The sequence below is a fragment of the Macrobrachium nipponense genome, chromosome 43, assembly GCF_015104395.2.
Source record: "Macrobrachium nipponense isolate FS-2020 chromosome 43, ASM1510439v2, whole genome shotgun sequence".
Classification (NCBI taxonomy): domain Eukaryota; kingdom Metazoa; phylum Arthropoda; class Malacostraca; order Decapoda; family Palaemonidae; genus Macrobrachium; species Macrobrachium nipponense.
The window spans coordinates 38690624-38709799 of record NC_061104.1 but is presented as its reverse complement, the minus strand read 5'-3'; the positions used below and the strand labels follow the sequence as shown (position 1 = coordinate 38709799).

Here is a 19176-nt window from a genome sequence, read left to right as displayed (position 1 = left end):
TCAATGGTGAACAGAATACTATCTGCCTGAGTTGCCAGCTACTCCCTTTACGAAGGAATAGGTATGATATTATCGAGCAAAAGGAACTCTCAAGCAGGCCTATTTAAACGAAACAGAATTCGCTAAATACAGAAGCTGAGTTGGTGTTGTCGTAACAATACCTGAAGAGTTGTTCTTACTCCGAAACTCTTGGAAGGTTGAAGGGAGTGTCAAATAAATACATTAGAACAACAGTTCTTTCGGTTCTATCCGCTTAGGTAAATACGATATGCGTATATGACTTGACCCATGCGTTAGCAAAATGACGCAAAGATAAACTACGTAAGTATTGTAGTAATTTGAACATCGAATTCTCTACTACATCTTTCCTCGACGAGAAAGAGAGAAAGGAAAGGGAAAACGACTGTCCACGTTCTAATGAATGAGACTTTTTAAAAGAACTCCTTGACTCTTTGCCAAGACTCTTTTCCAGAAAAGGGAGTAATATTCGAATAGAGATCATCAAGAGAGAACCGAGGATCGAAAAGGACGTTCAATGTTCTTATGATATTGGACATAAGACTTCCTGGATCTAGTCTACAAGTCTTTTTCTTACTACCCCGGATGAGCCTCTGAAAATGAATGAGAGCTCTTCCGAAATTTGTTAATGAGTTTATCCGCTTAAACGATAAAAACATTAAAATCTATGTCAATGAGAACTACCCCATTTATGAGGGGTCCCCCACTTAAATGACAAAACGTTTAGTATCTTGACAATGGGGAAACGTCCTTACTTGACAAAACTATTAGCACTTTGCTAATAGGGGAAAACCCTTTAACATGACCGAAAGTCACCCAGGAATCCGAGTATATAATCTTCCCGATTCTCAGAGAAATCGATGAAGAGGAAAGAGGGATCGAAGAAAAAATTCGGGTATGTCTCTCGCTAACTCCGAATCCTTTTTAAAATTTCTGTAAAGGAATGTCCTGTGGAGAGTCCTGAAAAACCTCGTCTTGACGAGCGTTTATAAAGCGTCAAGCGTCCTAAGAAACGTCGTGAACAGCAAATAAGACGCCTTCTACAAGTCTTTTCTCGCAAAGCGTCCTGCCTGCCGAGCTTCCACCGAAGCGTCCTGGCGAATGTCCACAAAAGCGTCCTCATAAGCGTCCTGCTGAGCGTCCTCAAAAGCGTCCTGGAAAGCGTCCTGCTGAGCGTCCTCATAAGCGTCCTGCCGAGCGTCCTCAAAAGCGTCCTGCTGAGCGTCCTCAAAAAACGTCCTGCGTAGCTACGAGCGTGTCTGAGCAGAGAACACCAAGTCTTCTGAACGACGTTTCAGAGAGGAACTCGTTGAGCGCCCTGATGCATGCAAGGCCCACCAAGAGGCGTCCTGGCGAGCGACCTTGCCAACATCTCAATGTTATGACGAACCGCGTTTTGCGTATGACGTTGAATATTTCAAGGGACGTCCTCATGCGAGTCTCCATGGAGAGCCGCACGCTGCTCCTGAAGTGTGTGAACACTAAAGGAAGACGTATGGCTTTCGTCTTCAAGACGGGCCTTAAAGACCTTCATACCTTCTTACAAAGACAGTGGCCGCCTGTGCGACAACTTGCGTCTTAGTAATGCAAAAGAACATCTCCAGAAACGCACTCAGCAAAGGAACGCCGAGCGTCCGAAAGACACCCTCGCAAGGTGCTTGCCGAGCGTCCTGGAGAATGTCTCTACTTATAGGACGTCGAGCACCTCCAAAAGCTTCCTCACGTCTAAATTGCCCTTCTTATGCCGAACCAGAGACATAAGTTGTTTGACTGTGCAAAGCAGCTTGCCGGACGTCAAACTTATCAGCTTGCTTTTGTTACGAAGTAAAGCGAACGTTACATAACGTATACGGAGCGCCATTAGGAGAGGAGACGAATACTGAGTTGCTCCTCCAAAAGGTGGAATCTAGAATGTCCTTGATTACCAAATCCTTTTGGAATGCTAGCGAGGTTGAAACAGCTCTAACTTCATGAGCGTTCACTCGCAGGAGGCTCAAATCACTCTTCTGGCAAGATGAATGAGCCTCCTTAATATGTCCCTTAGGAAAAGAGCCAGTGCATTCTTCGAAAAGGGGGGTAAATGTGGTCTCTTCCTGAGCACCATACATTACCCGAAGGACCTCTACTTCCTTCGTTTATGTAAATATAATTCGAGAGCCCTGACAGGGCACAGGACTCTTTCATCCTCTCGTGACGAGAGAGAGAGGACGTGAAGCGTCCTCTTCTCTAAAGCTTCTTTAGGGGGCGCGAGTCCTTCCGAGAGCTCCAACCCCCTGTGTGGGGAGGACGCCTCGGAGGACGAGAAGCAATCCTTCAAGATTCGTGCAAGTGCTCGATCTTCGGCAGCCTGGGAAGGGACAACAGGACCTGCCGAAAGGAAGCCAGATCAGCATGAAAAATCCGTAACCCTCCTTCGGCTTTTGACATGCCCTCTCCCTGGTTTCCTGGGAGTCCGACAGAGGTCTAGGCCTAGAGGCGTTATGGGGCCGATCTGACGTTCCCTCCTAACGAGAGAGAGGACGTGAAGCGTCCTCTTCTCTAAAGCTTCTTAGAGGGCGCGAGTCCTTCCGAGAGCTCCAACCCTTGCGCGGGGAGGACGCCTCGGAGGACGAGAAGCAATCCTTCAAGATTCGTGCACGTGCACGATCTTTAGCAGCCTGGGAAGCGTCAACAGGTTCTGCCGAAGGACGCCAGATCGGTGGGGAGCCCCCGTAACCCTCTTGCGGCTTTCGACATGCCCTCTCCCTGAGTCCTGGGAGTCCGACAGAGGTCCAGGCCTAGAGGCATTATGGGCCGATCTGACGCCCCCTCCACAACACAAGGGGCACTACACTTCACAACACTGATTGGAGAGCGAGCACTTTAGTCTAAGATTACTTGATGTAATCCTCTAGCAGACACTTCTTCTAGGCCCGTAAGCCATACCACAGGGTTAGGCAAAATAAAATCTACAGGAGGTTAGAAGGTTCATTATTTCTAACTTCTGTTTACTGTGGAGGAAAACTCCTGATTCTAACACGCTCTAAAATGCGTACATGAATCCTACTTCTTCCGTAATCAGTCACACATTACACTAATTACATTGAACTTATGCAAAGAAAACATGTAAACGTCATATATACTAAGCGAGTGTCTACTGAAAGTTCCGGTAGCCTCACCTTACCGCATGCAGACAACAAAGTCTGAAACTAGGCTAACTAGCTTCAGACATCAAATGCAATGAAAAAAATTTACGATAGCGTATGCCTAGCCACAAATCCAAGTCAATAATCGAAAGAATAATTAGGATACTTAAGCGGCTAATGAAGTTTCAAAATCCTAGGCGGAGGTCTGTAAACAGTTGTTTACCGACCGGCGACAGAAAAAAAATATGAATAGAAAATGGGAATAGTTCCTGATATCCGCCTCCCAGCGGCGGGAATGGGTACTACCACCTGGCCGCCCACTGCGTGTGCCGCGAATTTTGAAATTCTGTCGGACTTCGGGAAATACAGCTATATAGTATATATCTGTCAGGTAAGTTTCATGAACAAACAACTGTTTACAGACCTCCGCCTAGGATTTTGAAACTTCTTGTGCTAACTTGAGTATTCTGATTGACTTTTGGTTTTGATTTGACAGTTGGCTTGGCATACGTGATAGTGGATTTGATTTGGATTTTGGCTTGACTTTTCTTTGATTACAATGTCTGGATCTAGCTCTGCTAGCTTCAGGGTGTGTAAGGTACAGGAATGTTAGGTGAGGTTGCCGAAAGCTTCGGTAGACCCTCATTCGGTGTGCTCGAAATGTCGAAGTCATGTATGTATGTTGAATGATAGATGCATCGAGTGTGAGCAATTGACTGAAATTGAAGGAAGCCATATGATTCTTACGTGAGAAAGCTTGAGCGTGATAGAATCAGGAGGTCTTCCTCTAGAAGTGCTTCTGTGAATAGAAGTCAGGGTAGAATTGTATCTCCATTTAAAAAATCCTCCTGTAGATGTAATTCAACCTAATCCTGTTGTATTGCCTTCGAACAATCAGGAAGTGTCTGCAGAAGGAAACGTATTATCTACGATTATGGAGTCGATTCGCGCCTTGGAATCGAAAGTGATTGCTCTACAATCAAATGTGAATAATTGCAATAAAAGTGTTAGTGCATCTGTGTGTGGTGGGGGCGTCAGATCGGTCCCATAATGCCTCTAGGCCTAGGCCCCTGCCGGACTCCCAGGCCTTAGGGAGAGGGCAAGCCGAAAGCCGAAGGAGGGTTACGGGATCTAATGACCGGTCTGACGTCCCTTCGGCAGAAACTGAGGACGAATCTCAGGCTGCCGGTGTTCGTGCACGGGCACGGATACTTAAAGAGTGCTTCTCTTCTTCCGAGGCTTCCTCTCCTCGCCGAGGTTGGGACTCTCGGAAGACCTCTCATGGGGAGAGCGGCAGGGGCGCAAGGTGCCGCACAGGTGGCCGTCGCCCTTGTCACCCTCTTAAGAGAGGTTTCAGAGAAGAGGACGCTTCACGTCCTTCTGATCAGTGCGTAGATCATCACCTGAAGATTTGAAGCTTTTCCGCCACAGAAAAGGAACAAGACTTCATCAGGGGAGGACTCGTTCGAGCGTCCAAGTCGCTCTAAGTATGTTCCTGAGTTGAAGGAAAGGGCATCCCCTCGCCCATCTTCCTCACAAAGGAATGAGTCCTTCTCCTGATCGAGAACTTTCCCCCATCAAGGACAAAATGCTTTTGGAAATGCAGAAACAGTTAGCTCCTATTTGAGAAAAAGGAGGAGGCAGAACCCAGTCATCGGAGGAAGGATCGGTGGCTGCCTGTTAAGAGGACTAGGCAGTCCCCGGCTCCTTCTCCGCGTTTTTCGGCCTTTGAGTCTCCTCCTAGTAGCCGACGCATTAGAGAACGTGATTACGTTCCTCATGAAAGGGCGTCTAGGAGAGACGAATTTGACAGAGACGTGAGTTGCCGCACAGGCGGCCGGCGTCTTTGTCAAAAGGCCGAGAACGCTCAAGGATCCATGACGGAAGTTCAAGGTTTGCATGATGATAATCAGCTTCAGGACGTTCGGGAAGACGATTCTTTTGACGCTCGGCGTCTTAAGCAGCGAAGCGCTTGCCAGGACGCTCGAGAAGACGCTTTTCAAGACGCGCGGCGTCTTATACATCGGGACGCATCGCGGTCAGGACGCACGGCGTCCTACGCATCAGGACGCTCGTAAAGGACGCTCAGCAAGGTACGCTTCTCAGAACGCGCGGCGTCTTACATATCGGGACGCTTGCCAGGACGCTCAACAGGACGTCTTGGAAGAATGTTTGAGTCCGAAGCGTCAGGATATTTCACATGTTAAAGTGTCGAAGATAAAGAAACAGAGATTGGTTACTTCAAACTCTTCTGCATCTAGAGGCACCCTCTTGCGAACGGGGCCTCAAGGATTATTGTCATCGCGATCTTTGAAGGACGCTGATGACCGAGAGAAGGATTCTTCTAGTGATCTGTGCCCTACGGATGATGACGAACCAAATGCGTCAGCGGCTTCAGACTATAAGACTTTGACGAATCTACTTAAGAACTTGTTTCCAGACAATTTTCAAGCGCCCGTTCCTTGCTCTCCCCCTTCACAATTTGCCTCATCGAAGGCCAGGAAGGCTCCTGGCTTCGTTAAAATGGCCACTTCGCTCTCTGCGAAGAGAGCGTTTAAGAGAATCCAGGATTGGATGGATTCAAGGAAGGTTAAAGGGAAGACTTCTTTTGCACTTCCCCCATCTAGACTGAGCGGGAGAGCGGGGATCTGGTACGAAACGGGAGAAGAGGCAGGATTGAAAGCACCGTCTTCTTCTCAAGGAGATTTCGCGAATTTAGTGGACGCTCCGAGGAGGTCTTATTTGTCATCAGCAAAGGTTTCCTGGACGATGACGGAGACAGATCATCATCTCAAGGGGATATTTAAGATGCTGGAAGTGTTTAACTTTTTAGATTGGTGCCTGGGGGCCTTGGATTTACAATCTAGGAGTCAAGACTCTATTTCGTTGGAAGAGCTTTCAAGTGTACTAGCTTGCATGGATAGAGCAGTAAGGGATGGCTCTGATGAGTTAGCATCTCATTTTGCTACCGGTCTGCTAAAAAAGAGAGCTCTCTATTGCAGTTTTGCGGCGAAAGCAGTTTCTCCCGCTCAGAAGGCGGAATTATTGTCGCCCCCTTCTCTACTCATCTATTTCCGCAGTCCATGATTAAGGATCTGTCGGTAAACTTGCAAGAGAAAGCAACGAGGGACCTCTTGACTCAATCTTCCAGACGCCCTACTCCTCAGGCTTCTACTTCAACAGCTCCAGCCCCCAAGAAGAAATTTAAGCCCTTTCGTGGAGCACCTTCCTCTAGAGGTTCTTCGAGAGGAAGGGGGTCCTTTAGAGGCAAGACCTCTTCTATCAAGAAGGGAAAAAATTGACATTTCTGCCCTTCAGGCACCTGTAGGTGCGAGACTCACCTTATTTGCTCAGGCATGGAGGACGATAGGGTCAGACACCTGGTCCCTAGATGTGATCGAGAGAGGATACAAGATCCCTTTCCTCTCTGCGCCTCCTTTGAGCACGAAGCCGATAGACCTGTCGCCCGCATACCAGTCAGAGAAGCAACAGATTTTACTCGACCTTCTAGACCAAATGTTGGAAAAGAAGGCCGTAGAAGAAGTCCTGATGCTGGATTCTACAACAGGTTATTCCTGGTTCCGAAGCAGTCTGGGGGATGGAGACCTGTCCTAGACGTCAGCAGACTGAACCTTTTTGTAAAGAAAGAAAAATTCAGGATGGAAACATCTCAGTCTGTGTTAGGGGCCTTGAGACCAGGGGATTGGATGGTGTCATTGGACCTACAAGACGCTTATTTCCACGTCCCGATCCATCCTCAATCAAGGAAGTTCCTGAGGTTCGTCTTAAAAGGGCAGGTCTTCCAGTTCAGGGCTCTTTGCTTCGGTCTGAGTACGGCGCCGATGGTTTTTACTTTCCTCATGCGGAATGTAGCGAAATGGCTTCACCTATTGAAGATAAGAGTCTCGCTTTACCTGGACGACTGGCTAATCAAGTCGTCTTCGGAGTCAAGGTGCCTGGAGGACCTTCAGATGACATTGCAGCTGACGAAGGCCCTGGGCCTTATAGTCAATTACGAGAAGTCCCATCTGATCCCCACGCAGTCCATTGTGTATCTGGGGATTCAGATGGATTCAGCGGCTTTTCAAGCTTTTCCATCAAAGGAACGTCAGCAGAAATGCTTAGAGAAAGTGTCAGCCTTCTTAGGGAAAGAAACATGCTCGGCGAAGGAATGGATGAGTCTGCTGGGAACCATTTCTTCGCTGGAGAAGTTTGTTTCCCTGGGGAGGTTGTTGCACCTCAGGCCACTCCAGTTTTTTATGGCAGAAAACTGGAAAGACAAACAGAATCTAGACTCGACTTTGGTAATCTCAAAAGCTGTCAAGGATCAACTGAAGTGGTGGCAAGATCCGATCAAACTTTCGGAAGGACTGTCCCTCAACCTTTTGAGCCCCGACCTAGTGTTGTTCTCAGACGCCTCCATGGTGGGCTGGGGAGCAACACTAGGCAAGGAGGAAGTGTCAGGTCCTCTGGAGAGGGGAACAGAGGTCCTGGCACATAAACTTAAAAGAGTTGGAGGCCATTCGGTTGGCTCTTCAATTCTTCAAAGAACGATTGGTGGGCCAAGTTGTCCAGATCAACTCGGACAACACTACGGCTCTCGCTTACATAAAAAGCAGGGGGGGACACACTCTCGATCACTGTTCATGATAGCGAGAGACATCCTTCTATGGGCGAAAGCTCGAAGCATAGTGATCCTAACAAGGTTCATTTCAGGAATACAAAATGTTCGAGCGGATCTTTTAAGCCGTCAACATCAGATGCTTCCCACAGAATGGACCCTACATCTAGAGGTTTGTCAAGAGCTATGGAAGTTGTGGGGACGGCCGCTAGTCGACCTCTTCGCAACTCGAAAACGAAGAGGCTTCCGATTTATTGCTCTCCAGTTCTCGACCTGGAAGCAATAGCGATAGATGCCATCCTATGGGACTGGACGGGGATGGACGTTTACCCTTTCCCCCGTTCAAACTCTTAGGAGAGGTAACAAGGAAGTTTGCGGCGTCGCCAGGAGCGAGAATGACTCTGATCGCCCTCTTTTGGCCCTCAAGCGATTGGTTCACGGAGGTCATGTCTCTTCTGGTAGACTTCCCGAGGAACCCTGCCAGAGAGAGTAGATCTTCTCAAACAGCCCCACTTCGAGAGGTACCACGGAAACCTCTCCGCTCTGAGTCTGACTGCGTTCAGACTATCAAGAAGTTGGCCAGAGCGAGAGGTTTTTCAAGACCAGTGGCAGAGGCTATTGCCAATGCGAGAAGAGCTTCCTCTCGAGCAGTTTATCAGTCGAAGCGGGCTGTCTTCAGGAGATGGTGTAGGAAGAAAAGTATTTCCTCCTCCACGACCTCTGTGAACCAAATCGCCGAGTTTCTCCTGCATTTGAGAAATGTGGACAGACTGGCAGTGCCCACAATAAAAGGATACAAGAGTATGCTGTCAGCTGTCTTCCGTCACAGAGGGTTAGACCTGACAAATGATAGACCTTCACGATCTTTTGAGATCGTTTGAGACAACTAAAGTACTGCAACCGAAGGTCCCATCATGGAACCTTGATGTAGTTCTAAGGTTCTTGATGTCGGCTCCCTTTGAACCTCTGCATGCTGCCTCGTTGAAAGACACTACTAGAAAGGCGATTTTCCTAACTGCTCTTGCCACGGCAAAAAGGGTTATTGAAATTCAAGCAATTAGTAAATATATGGGTTTCAGAGGACACAGTGCAGTGTGCTCCTTGAATCCTAATTTCTTAGCTAAGAATGAGAACCCATCTAACCCCTGGCCAAAAACCTTTGAAATCAAGGGGTTAGCAGAGTTCATCGGACAAGAGCCAGAGAGAGTCCTGTGCCCTGTCAGGGCTCTCAAATTTTATTTGAAAAAGACCAAAGATTGTCGGGGTCCTTCTGAAAATCTATGTTGCTCTGTAAGAGACCCGACTTTCCTATGTCGAAGAATGCACTGGCATTCTTTTTACAAAGCACCATCAGGGAGGCCCATGCGTCCTGCCCGGATGGTGATCTGAAACTTTTGAAAATAAAAGCCCATGAAGTGAGAGCTGTTGCAACTTCAATGGCATTTCAAAAGAATATGGCACTTAACGATATCATTAGTGCTACTTTTGGCGAAGCAGCAACTCTGTGTTCGCTTCACATTACCTGCGGGATGTGAAGACGGCATATGAGAACTGCGAGTCGCTAGGACCATACATATCCGCAGAAATGTTGTTGGGGGCAGGGAGCAGCACGAATCCTATCCTATAGAAAGGGATAGGTGTGCTTTTAATTTTGGTGTTGGTTTATGGTTGAAGGGTTGGTCGCTTGAGGCGCTTTCCCTTTCTTTAGCCTAGAAGTTATGGGACTAACTTCGATAGGTTAGGTCAGGTGGTGGTTTTTAGCTTCGTTGCCCTCACAGTATGGTCAATATGGTCTAGTCACATTGTGGTCACGCTCCCGTTGACACATCATCTAGAGCGCACCAACTACACAGGTCAACTACCTTGTTGGCAACTCTAGTAAAGCAAAAGCAGCTTCGGTGACAGTAATCAAGAAGTCAGCTATGCTAACAGGTAAGGAACAAGATGTCCATCATCTGCACTTGGTGTTTCCAAAATCCTTCTATTCTGTCCCTTCCCACCTCCAATGGTGGGATTCAGCTATATATATATCTGACAGGTAAGTTTCATGAACAAAATGTTATTGTCATGATACAATAAAGTTTTGTTCATACTTACCTGGCAGATATATATAATTAAAGTACCCACCCACCTCCCCTCAGGGGACAGTGGTATGAAAAATCTGAATAGAAAATGGGAATGGTTCCTGATATCCGCCTCCCAGCAGCGGGAATGAAGGTACTAACCACCTGGCCGCCCACTGAGTGCCGGGAGTTTTGTTTTGAAATTCTGTCGGACGTCGGAGAATACAGCTATATATATATCTGCCAGGTAAGTATGAACCAAACTTTATTGTATCATGACAATAACATGTTTATTCACAGAAATGAGTATATAATACATTTTTATACTTGGAAAGGCAGCCAAGAGCACAAAAATGGTCACAAAAGATGCCTCCCTCTTTAGGAAAAGGTATACATGCTATATACAAAATAAATATTCACTACAATTTACAGCAATTGCCCCTCTGAATCTTATTTCTTTAGTGTATCCAGCTTCTCTTTTTTTGTCAAATTTTTGCAATTTTTAATATTTTCTTTTTTCTTACAATAATTGTTTAGTAGGACACTGGAGGCAAGAAATATCAGAATTTTTTGAATTTTTCTATGCCATGTCCAGCATCACGATCATTTAGAGGCAAGAAGGCATCATTATCAGCGAGGACAGTGAGTGAAATGTCTGTGGCCAAATTCCTCTGATACATTGATTTGACAAAATCAGGACACTGTGATAGTTTATTAATGGTTATATAGTTGAGCAGAATTACGTTTACTACAAATTCATGTGGATAAAGAGCCTTCCTCTGCTTATACCCTGAATGTAACTGTTATTGTCAGGTAAGCTATTTTTGTTTTCTTGGCAAGTAAGTAAGTAAGTCTTTGACAGGAGCTACACTTACATTTTTTCACAACAGCATACACACAGTAGCCAGCAAGGTATGTTATAACCGGGAAAAGATCCATTCATTTATCAACATCATCTTGACTGACATCAGCATCAAAGGAATTGTTATTTATGGACTCAATATTCATGCACTCCCAGTTTGTTTCTTCGAAGGTCTTCAGTTCGATGTCTTTATTATTAAAAGCTATTCTGAGAACAGACATTAACCTTATTTTTTTACACTCGAACACTTGTCATCAGGAAATGTTGTATATAATTGCAGCCAGCAAGTTGACGATATTTACCAAATCTATTTTCAAGTTGATCGGTTTGAAATTTTCCAGGTAAGACATATTTCATCTTCAATTTTTCTACACAGTATTTTGTTATTTCTATAATTGCACTAGTTGTGTGTTTTAAAGCAGTGAATGTTTCCCTACTCAGCTTTCCACTAGTTTTAGTAATGCTATTGCAGAGATTTAACCAGAAATGGAATTTCTGAAGGAAAATATACTTCTCGTCATTTACAATATATGTTAGTTGAGTAGCATATTTATTGTGAAGCTGAGTACCATTATGTGGATGCTTTACTTTCATTGTTGTCCACCAGAGATAAATGAATTTAATATAATTAGCTAAATCTTCAGAATTTGGCAAACAGTGTTCTTTTTGTTTTCAGAAGTGCTTCTATGACATATTCATTGAAAATTTGTAGGGCAAGGCTGACGTTTTGCCTTTCTAGACTCGATGGATTTAATGCCTTTGATGTAATCTTGTATGCATATCTGAGGAGAACTCTGCTTCTAAATGGTGTAATTTATGCAAATTAGATGGTATTAGAAAAATTACCCACAGCAATACAAATTTAAAATAAAAGATTGAACAGTTTACAAAATATGAAAGTTGCAAGTACTGAATTTTCATTTTAAGTCATCAGCAATGACTGATAATGTATTTTATAATCATTTGTGTTAAACTCGTTTCTCATCATAATTTCTGCACTGATTTTCCACCATTATGCAGCATATTCAATTAAATTAACCAGGTTTAGAGGATTATGATGTTGTTAAAGACTGTGAAATATAATTATTTAATACAGCAATTAGATACTCTACATAAAAAGTGATAAATAACACCAAAAATACAGAACTGGGAATGGTGCTTGTGGCCGGGTACAGACACCTGGTGATGACTCAACGCTGTGTCAAGAGCGATTGCACAGGCCTTGTCAATTCAAAGATGCGTGGTTTTACCCATTTTAAAATGAACTACCATGAATACGTAATAAATTTGTGCAATTCTAACCTTATTCCTGGTGTTTAACTAATTATTTAAATGTTATATATCGCACTCTACTTCTTCTTTCCGAACAATTACCATGATTACCGTGCCGCAAGTGTAAACACCATCGTCGTTTAATATGAAGAAAGTATCCCAGTGTCTATGAGTACAAGTGGTGTGGGGATTTAGCACAGGAAATGGGAAGTTTGTTGACACAAGTGACTCCGCCAACATCGAGATGGCATCAGTCTTCTATATGTTAGGTGTTTTAAGTAAAAATTTTGAAAGTGTCTTGGAGGTAAGTTAATACTGCGCATGGCTAGACTTTCATTAACTTTTGTTTAATATGAAATTTTGGTCTTAATTTCTACTTGAGAGAAAACACTTAGGGTAAACAATTGCACTGAGTCCATCTCACTCGCGAAGAAGACCCTTTTTCACTTGATATTTAATTGGTGAAACAACAATACAATTACATACATCTTTAAGCATACCATTCAAAAGATTGAAGTTTCGTCAACATAATGTGATATATGAAAGCGCCAACGAACTAGAATAAGCATGTGAGGTCTTCGTAAAATATGTTTTCAAGGCAATTTTTAAATCCAATATGGTGTCTACTTGCATCCAGTCCCTTTCGTGTCCAGCATCGAGACCAAGTCCTTCAAAGCGCTCATTTGAACAATAGTAGCATATATATGTAACGTTTATTGCTTTTACTCAAAATTGCAGTTGTAATTAGCACAATAAAACAACATTTTGTTGCCTATATTATTGAAAGTATGAGACGTCTTATTCCTGGGGTCATGGTTTCAACCGGGATGCATTTTTACCTTGTGATCAGTGGTTTTATCCTTACTGCCATCACAACTGAAACTCCACAGTGCTTATTTGATTGTAATAATAAACATTTTGCTCTTAATTCATTCCAAAATACACTTGAAATACTTACGTAAGAGTTTGTTCACAGCGAAGCCATGGCGGGCACAATTTTTGTCTTATTGTACAGGGTGTCCATAAAGTCACTGTACCCTTACAAGAATTTATTGCTCAAAACCATATAACAGAGTGATGCAGATGTTTGTAGGATGAAGTGCTTTGAATGTATAAACTTGAATGTAGAACATTCTACAAAAAAACTGCATTACTCTAGAATGTTATATGGTTTCTGAGCTATAAATGTGTGTAATGGTATTGGGACTTTTTGGACACCCTGTACATCTGGATGCTAAAAGCACTAGCGAGCAGACAACAGATTAGTGAGTTAGTGAGTTGTTTGACAAAAATGTATTTTTTTTTTTTCGTACTTTATTCGCGGAGGATGTGTACCAGACACCCCTGTGAATAGTTGAAACCACCACTAAAAATGCTTATATAACCGCCTATCTTGAAAGTTCAGATACCAAATGTATACCTTAAATAACATCCTACTTCAAAGAGAATAATAATGGAGAGAGAGAGAGAGAGAGAGAGAGAGAGAGAGAGAGAGAGAGAGAGAGAGAGAGAGAGAGAGAGAGAATGAATAACACCTAGACTCTGACTCCTTCCCCTTCGCCAATTTGTATATCAAACTGTCATTTACTTCCCGCCCACCTTCCTACAGGTGGATAAAAATACTGGGGAATCACTACTTTTAATTAACTCTAATATTTGAATATTAGTTATTAGATAAATAATTTATTTTATACTAAAAACAAATAAACATGTAAGAGAGAGAGAGAGAGAGATGAGAGAGAGAGAGAGAGAGAGAGAGAGAGAGAGAGAGAGAGATTCTATTGTTTTTGTTTAATCTCATTATGTAAACTTAATATTATTTAAAAACTAGTAATGTATATTATTATTTTACCATAAAATGTAGTAATGCCTGTAAAGATATCCTTATATATACATATACTCCCAGCCCAAACAGAGGGCGAGAGTTACCACTATGACATGTATCTCGTGAGAGAGAGAGAGAGAGAGAGAGAGAGAGAGAGAGAGAGAGAGAGAGAGAGAGAGAGAGAGAGAGAGAGAGAGAGAGAGGTTATCCTTATTTAAAAGAGTGTGAAATGGATAGATTATTGTATTCCTTTAAAATACTATCACATATGAATTTGAAATAGTATATTATTATTTATTATTATGCAAAAATATTAATAACATACACATACCATAGAAATTCTCTCATCTCAGTGAAAGAGAGAGAGAGAGAGAGAGAGAGAGAGAGAGGAGAGAGAGGAAGGGAGAGGGAGAAGAGAGAGAGAGAGACGAGAGAGAGAGAGAGATGATCGATATCGTAGTATTTCTGTAAAATACTTTCACATATGATTTTGTAATTACAGTTATAGTGTTATTGTTATTATTATAATTTGAAAAATATTAATAAACATATTATACCTATGTGTACCATAAAAATCTCTCATCTCCAGCGAGAGAGAGAGAGAGAGAGAGAGAGAGAGAGAGAGAGACACTCCCTCCCCTCCTGTCACATTGCTTGATATATTTGACAGCTGTTGAACATCAGCTTGGACCTGGAGTTCAAAAGAAAGATGCATGAAGACTGAGATTTCCTTCATTCTTACATAATTTTTAAAATTTATAAACTAAAAATCTTACTAATTCACTGTAGTATTTTCTACAATGAATTGATAGCTCTTTATACATTAATATTAATAATTGAAAATTAGAAAATCATTTATTTATCATACAAAAAAAAAAAACATACATCTCTATAAGAGAGAGAGAGAGAGAGAGAGAGATGAGAGGAGAGAGAGAGAGAGAGAATTACGTATTATTATTGTTTATTATGTGATATCATTTAACCTTGTTAAACTTACTAATACAGTACTGATCATTATTGATATTTTAAAATTAGTAAATAATTTTGTATCATAAAATTGTATTTAGTCACTAATTAGTGATTATTTATTGCCGGAAAACCCTGCGAATAGGCAAATTCCCCTAAAATAATGGGTAGATAAGTCCAGAGAGAAATCCACAAATCCGTGAAGTCTGTGAATTCGGAGAACGCAAATACAGGGGGCCCACTGTATTGCTTTTTTGCCGTGTTTTTATTCTTAATAATTGTACATATGAATGAAATAAATGTAAAATTTAATGTTTACATGCTAGGAATGGCAAAATTTCATCGTTGCCAATTTAGTGGAGCTTCACACATACACCGATGCATTTACAAACTGTTTCCATGACTTCTAGTTGTCATAGTAATGCAATAACGATAAAATTACTGTAATATGTACATGTACTACATATAGATACGCTAATTTCACTTATTTCCACAATTTTTTGTAAGTTTTATACAAAGTTTGGAGGGTAAACACATACCAATTGGCAACACTGATAAAATATTCGGAAAGTGCGAACAACATCGTAGCTGCTGCTCACAGCAAACCCATTGATATTTGAGTCAGGAATGCTAGTTACTTTTTCAACAACAAATATTTTCAAATTAATTTATCATGAATATGTAATACATTTATGTAATTCAGTAACGGTTAGAGCTATATAAGCTATTCGCGGGGTGAGCTGCATATGGCAGTGCCGTTTTTTTTCTATGAAGTTTTACCTCCTGAACAAGAATTTAAAGTAATATTTATTCGGCAGACTGTAATTTACCTTTGAACTCTATCCTACGGTAAAGGGGACCTGATGGGAAGTGCAGGGAAAATGTCAACGGCCATAGTCTACCTCGATACAGAATGCTTATAGCTACTATAGAAAAACCAAATCACGAGCTTTCTTGGACTTGAGGGCGAACGTCGTCATCGTTAAGATTGTTGAGAAGAAAGTTGTCCTAGGGTCTATGGGTACAAGTGGTGTGCGGGTTGAGCACAGAAATGGAAAGTTTGTTGACACAAGTGACTCCTCAAACACCGAGATGGCGTCAATCTTCTACACATAAGGTGTTTTAAGTAAAAATTTCAAGTGTCATGGAGGTAAGTTTGTACTGTGCATGGCTAGACTTTCATTAACCTCTGTTTAATTTTAATTTATGACCTTATATTGTACTTAGGGAGAAAAAACTTACTTTGAGAGGAAAGTAGAGGTCTTGTGGCATTGCTCCCACGACCTATGATTCATGACTGGTATCCATCTCCGGTCAGGACATGTTAAAGTACTTTTTCTGAAGGTGGGTCCGAACACGGTTAGGGTGGCCGCAGCCAGTCCACTCAGTTGTTTACCCTAACGGGTCGAGAGTAGAGGTCTCGAGGTGCGCTTCCATGGAGGTTGGCTTGTGGCTGACCTCTAACTTTACTTACTGCAGTGATCCTAGAATTATTTTTTGGGAAAGTGCCAGCACTGCAATACAGGTGGCCGCGGAACACGGGCTTAGATCTACCGTTTTAAGTGACTCGCTTTGCCACAGAACTTTAAAAAAACAGAGCAAATCACAGAGTTAGAATAAGATCAAATTGGCCACAAAAATCTAAACTAGGACAGAGATTGCCTTACACTTCTTAAGAGGAGAGCGGCCGCACGTCTGGTTACAAGCGCGAACAGCGATGCTCTCGTAAACAGCCGAACTTAGGTAACAGTTTTGCTTCGTTACACAAGCCCGCAACGATGCTTGATACGTAATATGTAGAGTCTCTCCATATCTTTCAAGTTCCGCATTTTCGACCAACATTCAACTCGGGACCAAACAGTGCCGGACATGGACATGACTGCTAACAATATGATAACACTTCTAAAGTTGCTATTACAAAATGCGAACGTTTGTTTACATTCGTCAATTCTTCTTCTTCCTGCTTCTTCTTCTGCTGTCGGAGTATATGTAACTCATTTTTTAGGGTTATTGACACCGGGTTAAGGGCGCGGTTTGTAGGCAACATTTACTTTTTTTTTATATTTTGGAAATTCGTATATAATTACCTGAGATAGCATTTTTTACATTAAAAACTATTATAATATGGCAACATTACGTATACTCTGTAATATTACGTATAGTACCATTGTCAATTCGATGAAATATTCAGACACTGTCAGCCATTCTACCACTCAACATTACTGCGGGTGTTGCTGTTAAAAGGTTGATAACAGAGCATAACTAATCAATATGATTTTTTTATGCATTATTATTTTAATTTTTAATCTTTCTCTCTCATACAAAGGATATTGCAAATGATCCAATTTACATAAATCTGTCATCGTTTCTAGAATTATACACGATTCCCATAGGTTGTGTACAGTTGGCAGTAAGCTAACCTTGGTATTAAGTGATATTCTATAGCATATTGTAAAGATAAACGTAATGATGGGGATAAGGGAATGTTTGTAATATTATGATGAAAGATGTATAAATGTGAGGGACACGCTTCAAAACGTTATTGTTTGTTGAGCAATTGAAGATGATTCCAATCAGGTAAAGGCCAATGAAACACGCACTGGTCGTATTTTATAATGTTTTATTGTCATACAAAGTACATCAACTCTTTCATAAAATTCGATATATAAAATAATGGGCGAGTTTGATGAGAGAAAATGCGGAAGACGAATATAATGCAACGTATCTTGCGAGACTGCGGTGGATGTAAGATTCAAAATGAATAGATAAATGATATGTCATCCTTCAAAAATTGTATAAAATCATTGCAGTGACATAAGGAAGGAAATCAGTGATACAACGTGACTTTGCGCTGTCAACGGGTGACTATTACCGTGACATGAGAGTGGCGTATCTACAAGTGACGTTGAGGCGGATACTACGTTTTTACTGAATGACATAACGAATGTGACCTTTACCCTACTGTGCCAATGTGCGTGTGTCTGTGCGTTGGCACGCATGAGGGAAATGACAGATAGAGGACGCTATCAAAATTCGGGATCCCATAAACGCAAGACATACACGAGGCAGTTAGAAAATTATACACACACAAATATATATATATATAAAATCAATGGGCTCTGAAGGACTCCTGTCTCTTGTAATACCATTCCTTTTAACACATTGGTTCTGAAGTTGTAGACTTCCTGCTAAAGCCTTGGAACGCTGGAAGGAATGGTAGATATCGCGCAAAGGTTAGCCTGTGGAAGGAAAAATAACTTCATGTAGTACTTTTAAAAGTTACAGAGGCGTTTTACTACACGTGAAAATGTGGCAACATTGACAGGGTAAACGAGAAAGAGAAGAAGAGTAAATGCAGAAGAAAACGAAGGGGGAGATTGAGCAGAACAGAAGACAGTTTAGTGAAGCAGACGAAAACAAAAGATATATGTCTGCATATCAACAACTATATCAATTCATGCATAAACAAAAAGTAATAACAGCGAAGATTCATTGATGAGTGGCATCCTAAACTAGCCCACGATTTTCTAATGGAATGAAAATAGCCTCTTACTTTTTAACAGCACCCATTCCAAAAGGCAAGTCGTAACAAGAGGTGCTTTCTGCAGATGTGGGTCCACCCCCTAAATTCAGCTGCTTTTCCCACTGCACTAGACCCCTCTCTTCGTCCGTGCCTGAAATACGAAGGTATTAGGAATGAAGAAGTATTTCACCTTATTATGACTTTGCTCTGATTTCATGTATTTATGCTGACTATGGCGATAGAATTTAGGCCGAATGCCAAGCGTTGGGACTTATGAGGTCATTCGGGGCTGAAAGGGAAGTTGGCAGTAAAAAGGTTTGGAAGGTGTAACAGGAGCACACTATAGCAGTTGCATCATTAAGAAATTTCTAGGAGAGGATCAAAAGTAAGAATGAAGAGAGAGAATATGAACGGAGGTACAGTAAAAGCTAGGAAATGGAAGGCGTTGCAACCAGGGGCCAAAGGGACGCTGCAAAGAACCTTAAGTAATGCCTACAGTGCACAGCATGGTGCATGAGATGCACTAACCCCCCTACGGGAATACTGGCTACGGCACACGAGAGAATGATATTTAAATTTACAGAAAAAATCTATACATCGTGTGCTGTTTATTTTAGGTCAGATTCCGTGGTTTAGAATTTTCAAAGCAAAAGATTTTGACAATACTTTGGGTCAGTTTCAATATAAAACTGCGAGTCCCGCTCGCGTCATTATATCTGATCAGGATTAATAGAGTACAGGGTTAGACAGCTTCTGACCAAAATAGGACAATCTCACGCATGACGTCACATGGCTGATGTAACTGAGGTTCAGGTAAAAAAAAAATCATCAATCAGTATTTGACCCCACCAGAGTGAAGAACAAGGAAACTATCTTCCAGTACTATGGAGATTAACGGGGA

The 19176-nt window shown here is 42.1% G+C and overlaps 1 protein-coding gene and 1 long non-coding RNA gene across 4 annotated transcripts in view; both read right to left on the bottom strand.

Annotated features, from left to right (window-relative positions):
* The window catches only part of LOC135213670 (uncharacterized), a 37609-nt gene extending 21107 nt beyond the window's left edge, over positions 1-16502 (bottom strand). The window contains exon 1 of the long non-coding RNA XR_010314178.1: positions 16420-16502. This is a non-coding gene — a long non-coding RNA (uncharacterized LOC135213670). The remainder of the gene's footprint in view (positions 1-16419) is intronic.
* Positions 16503-17821: 1319 nt separating this feature from the next.
* LOC135213667 (solute carrier family 23 member 2-like) overlaps positions 17822-19176 on the bottom strand; it is a 92914-nt gene continuing 91559 nt past the window's right edge. For all 3 annotated transcript variants that reach the window (XM_064247728.1, XM_064247729.1, XM_064247727.1), the window contains exons 12-13: positions 18306-18426; positions 17822-17991 (exon numbers count right to left, since the gene is read on the bottom strand). In XM_064247728.1, the coding sequence (XP_064103798.1) occupies positions 17907-17991; positions 18306-18426 (206 nt within the window). In that variant the 3' untranslated portion in view covers positions 17822-17906. The remainder of the gene's footprint in view (positions 17992-18305; positions 18427-19176) is intronic.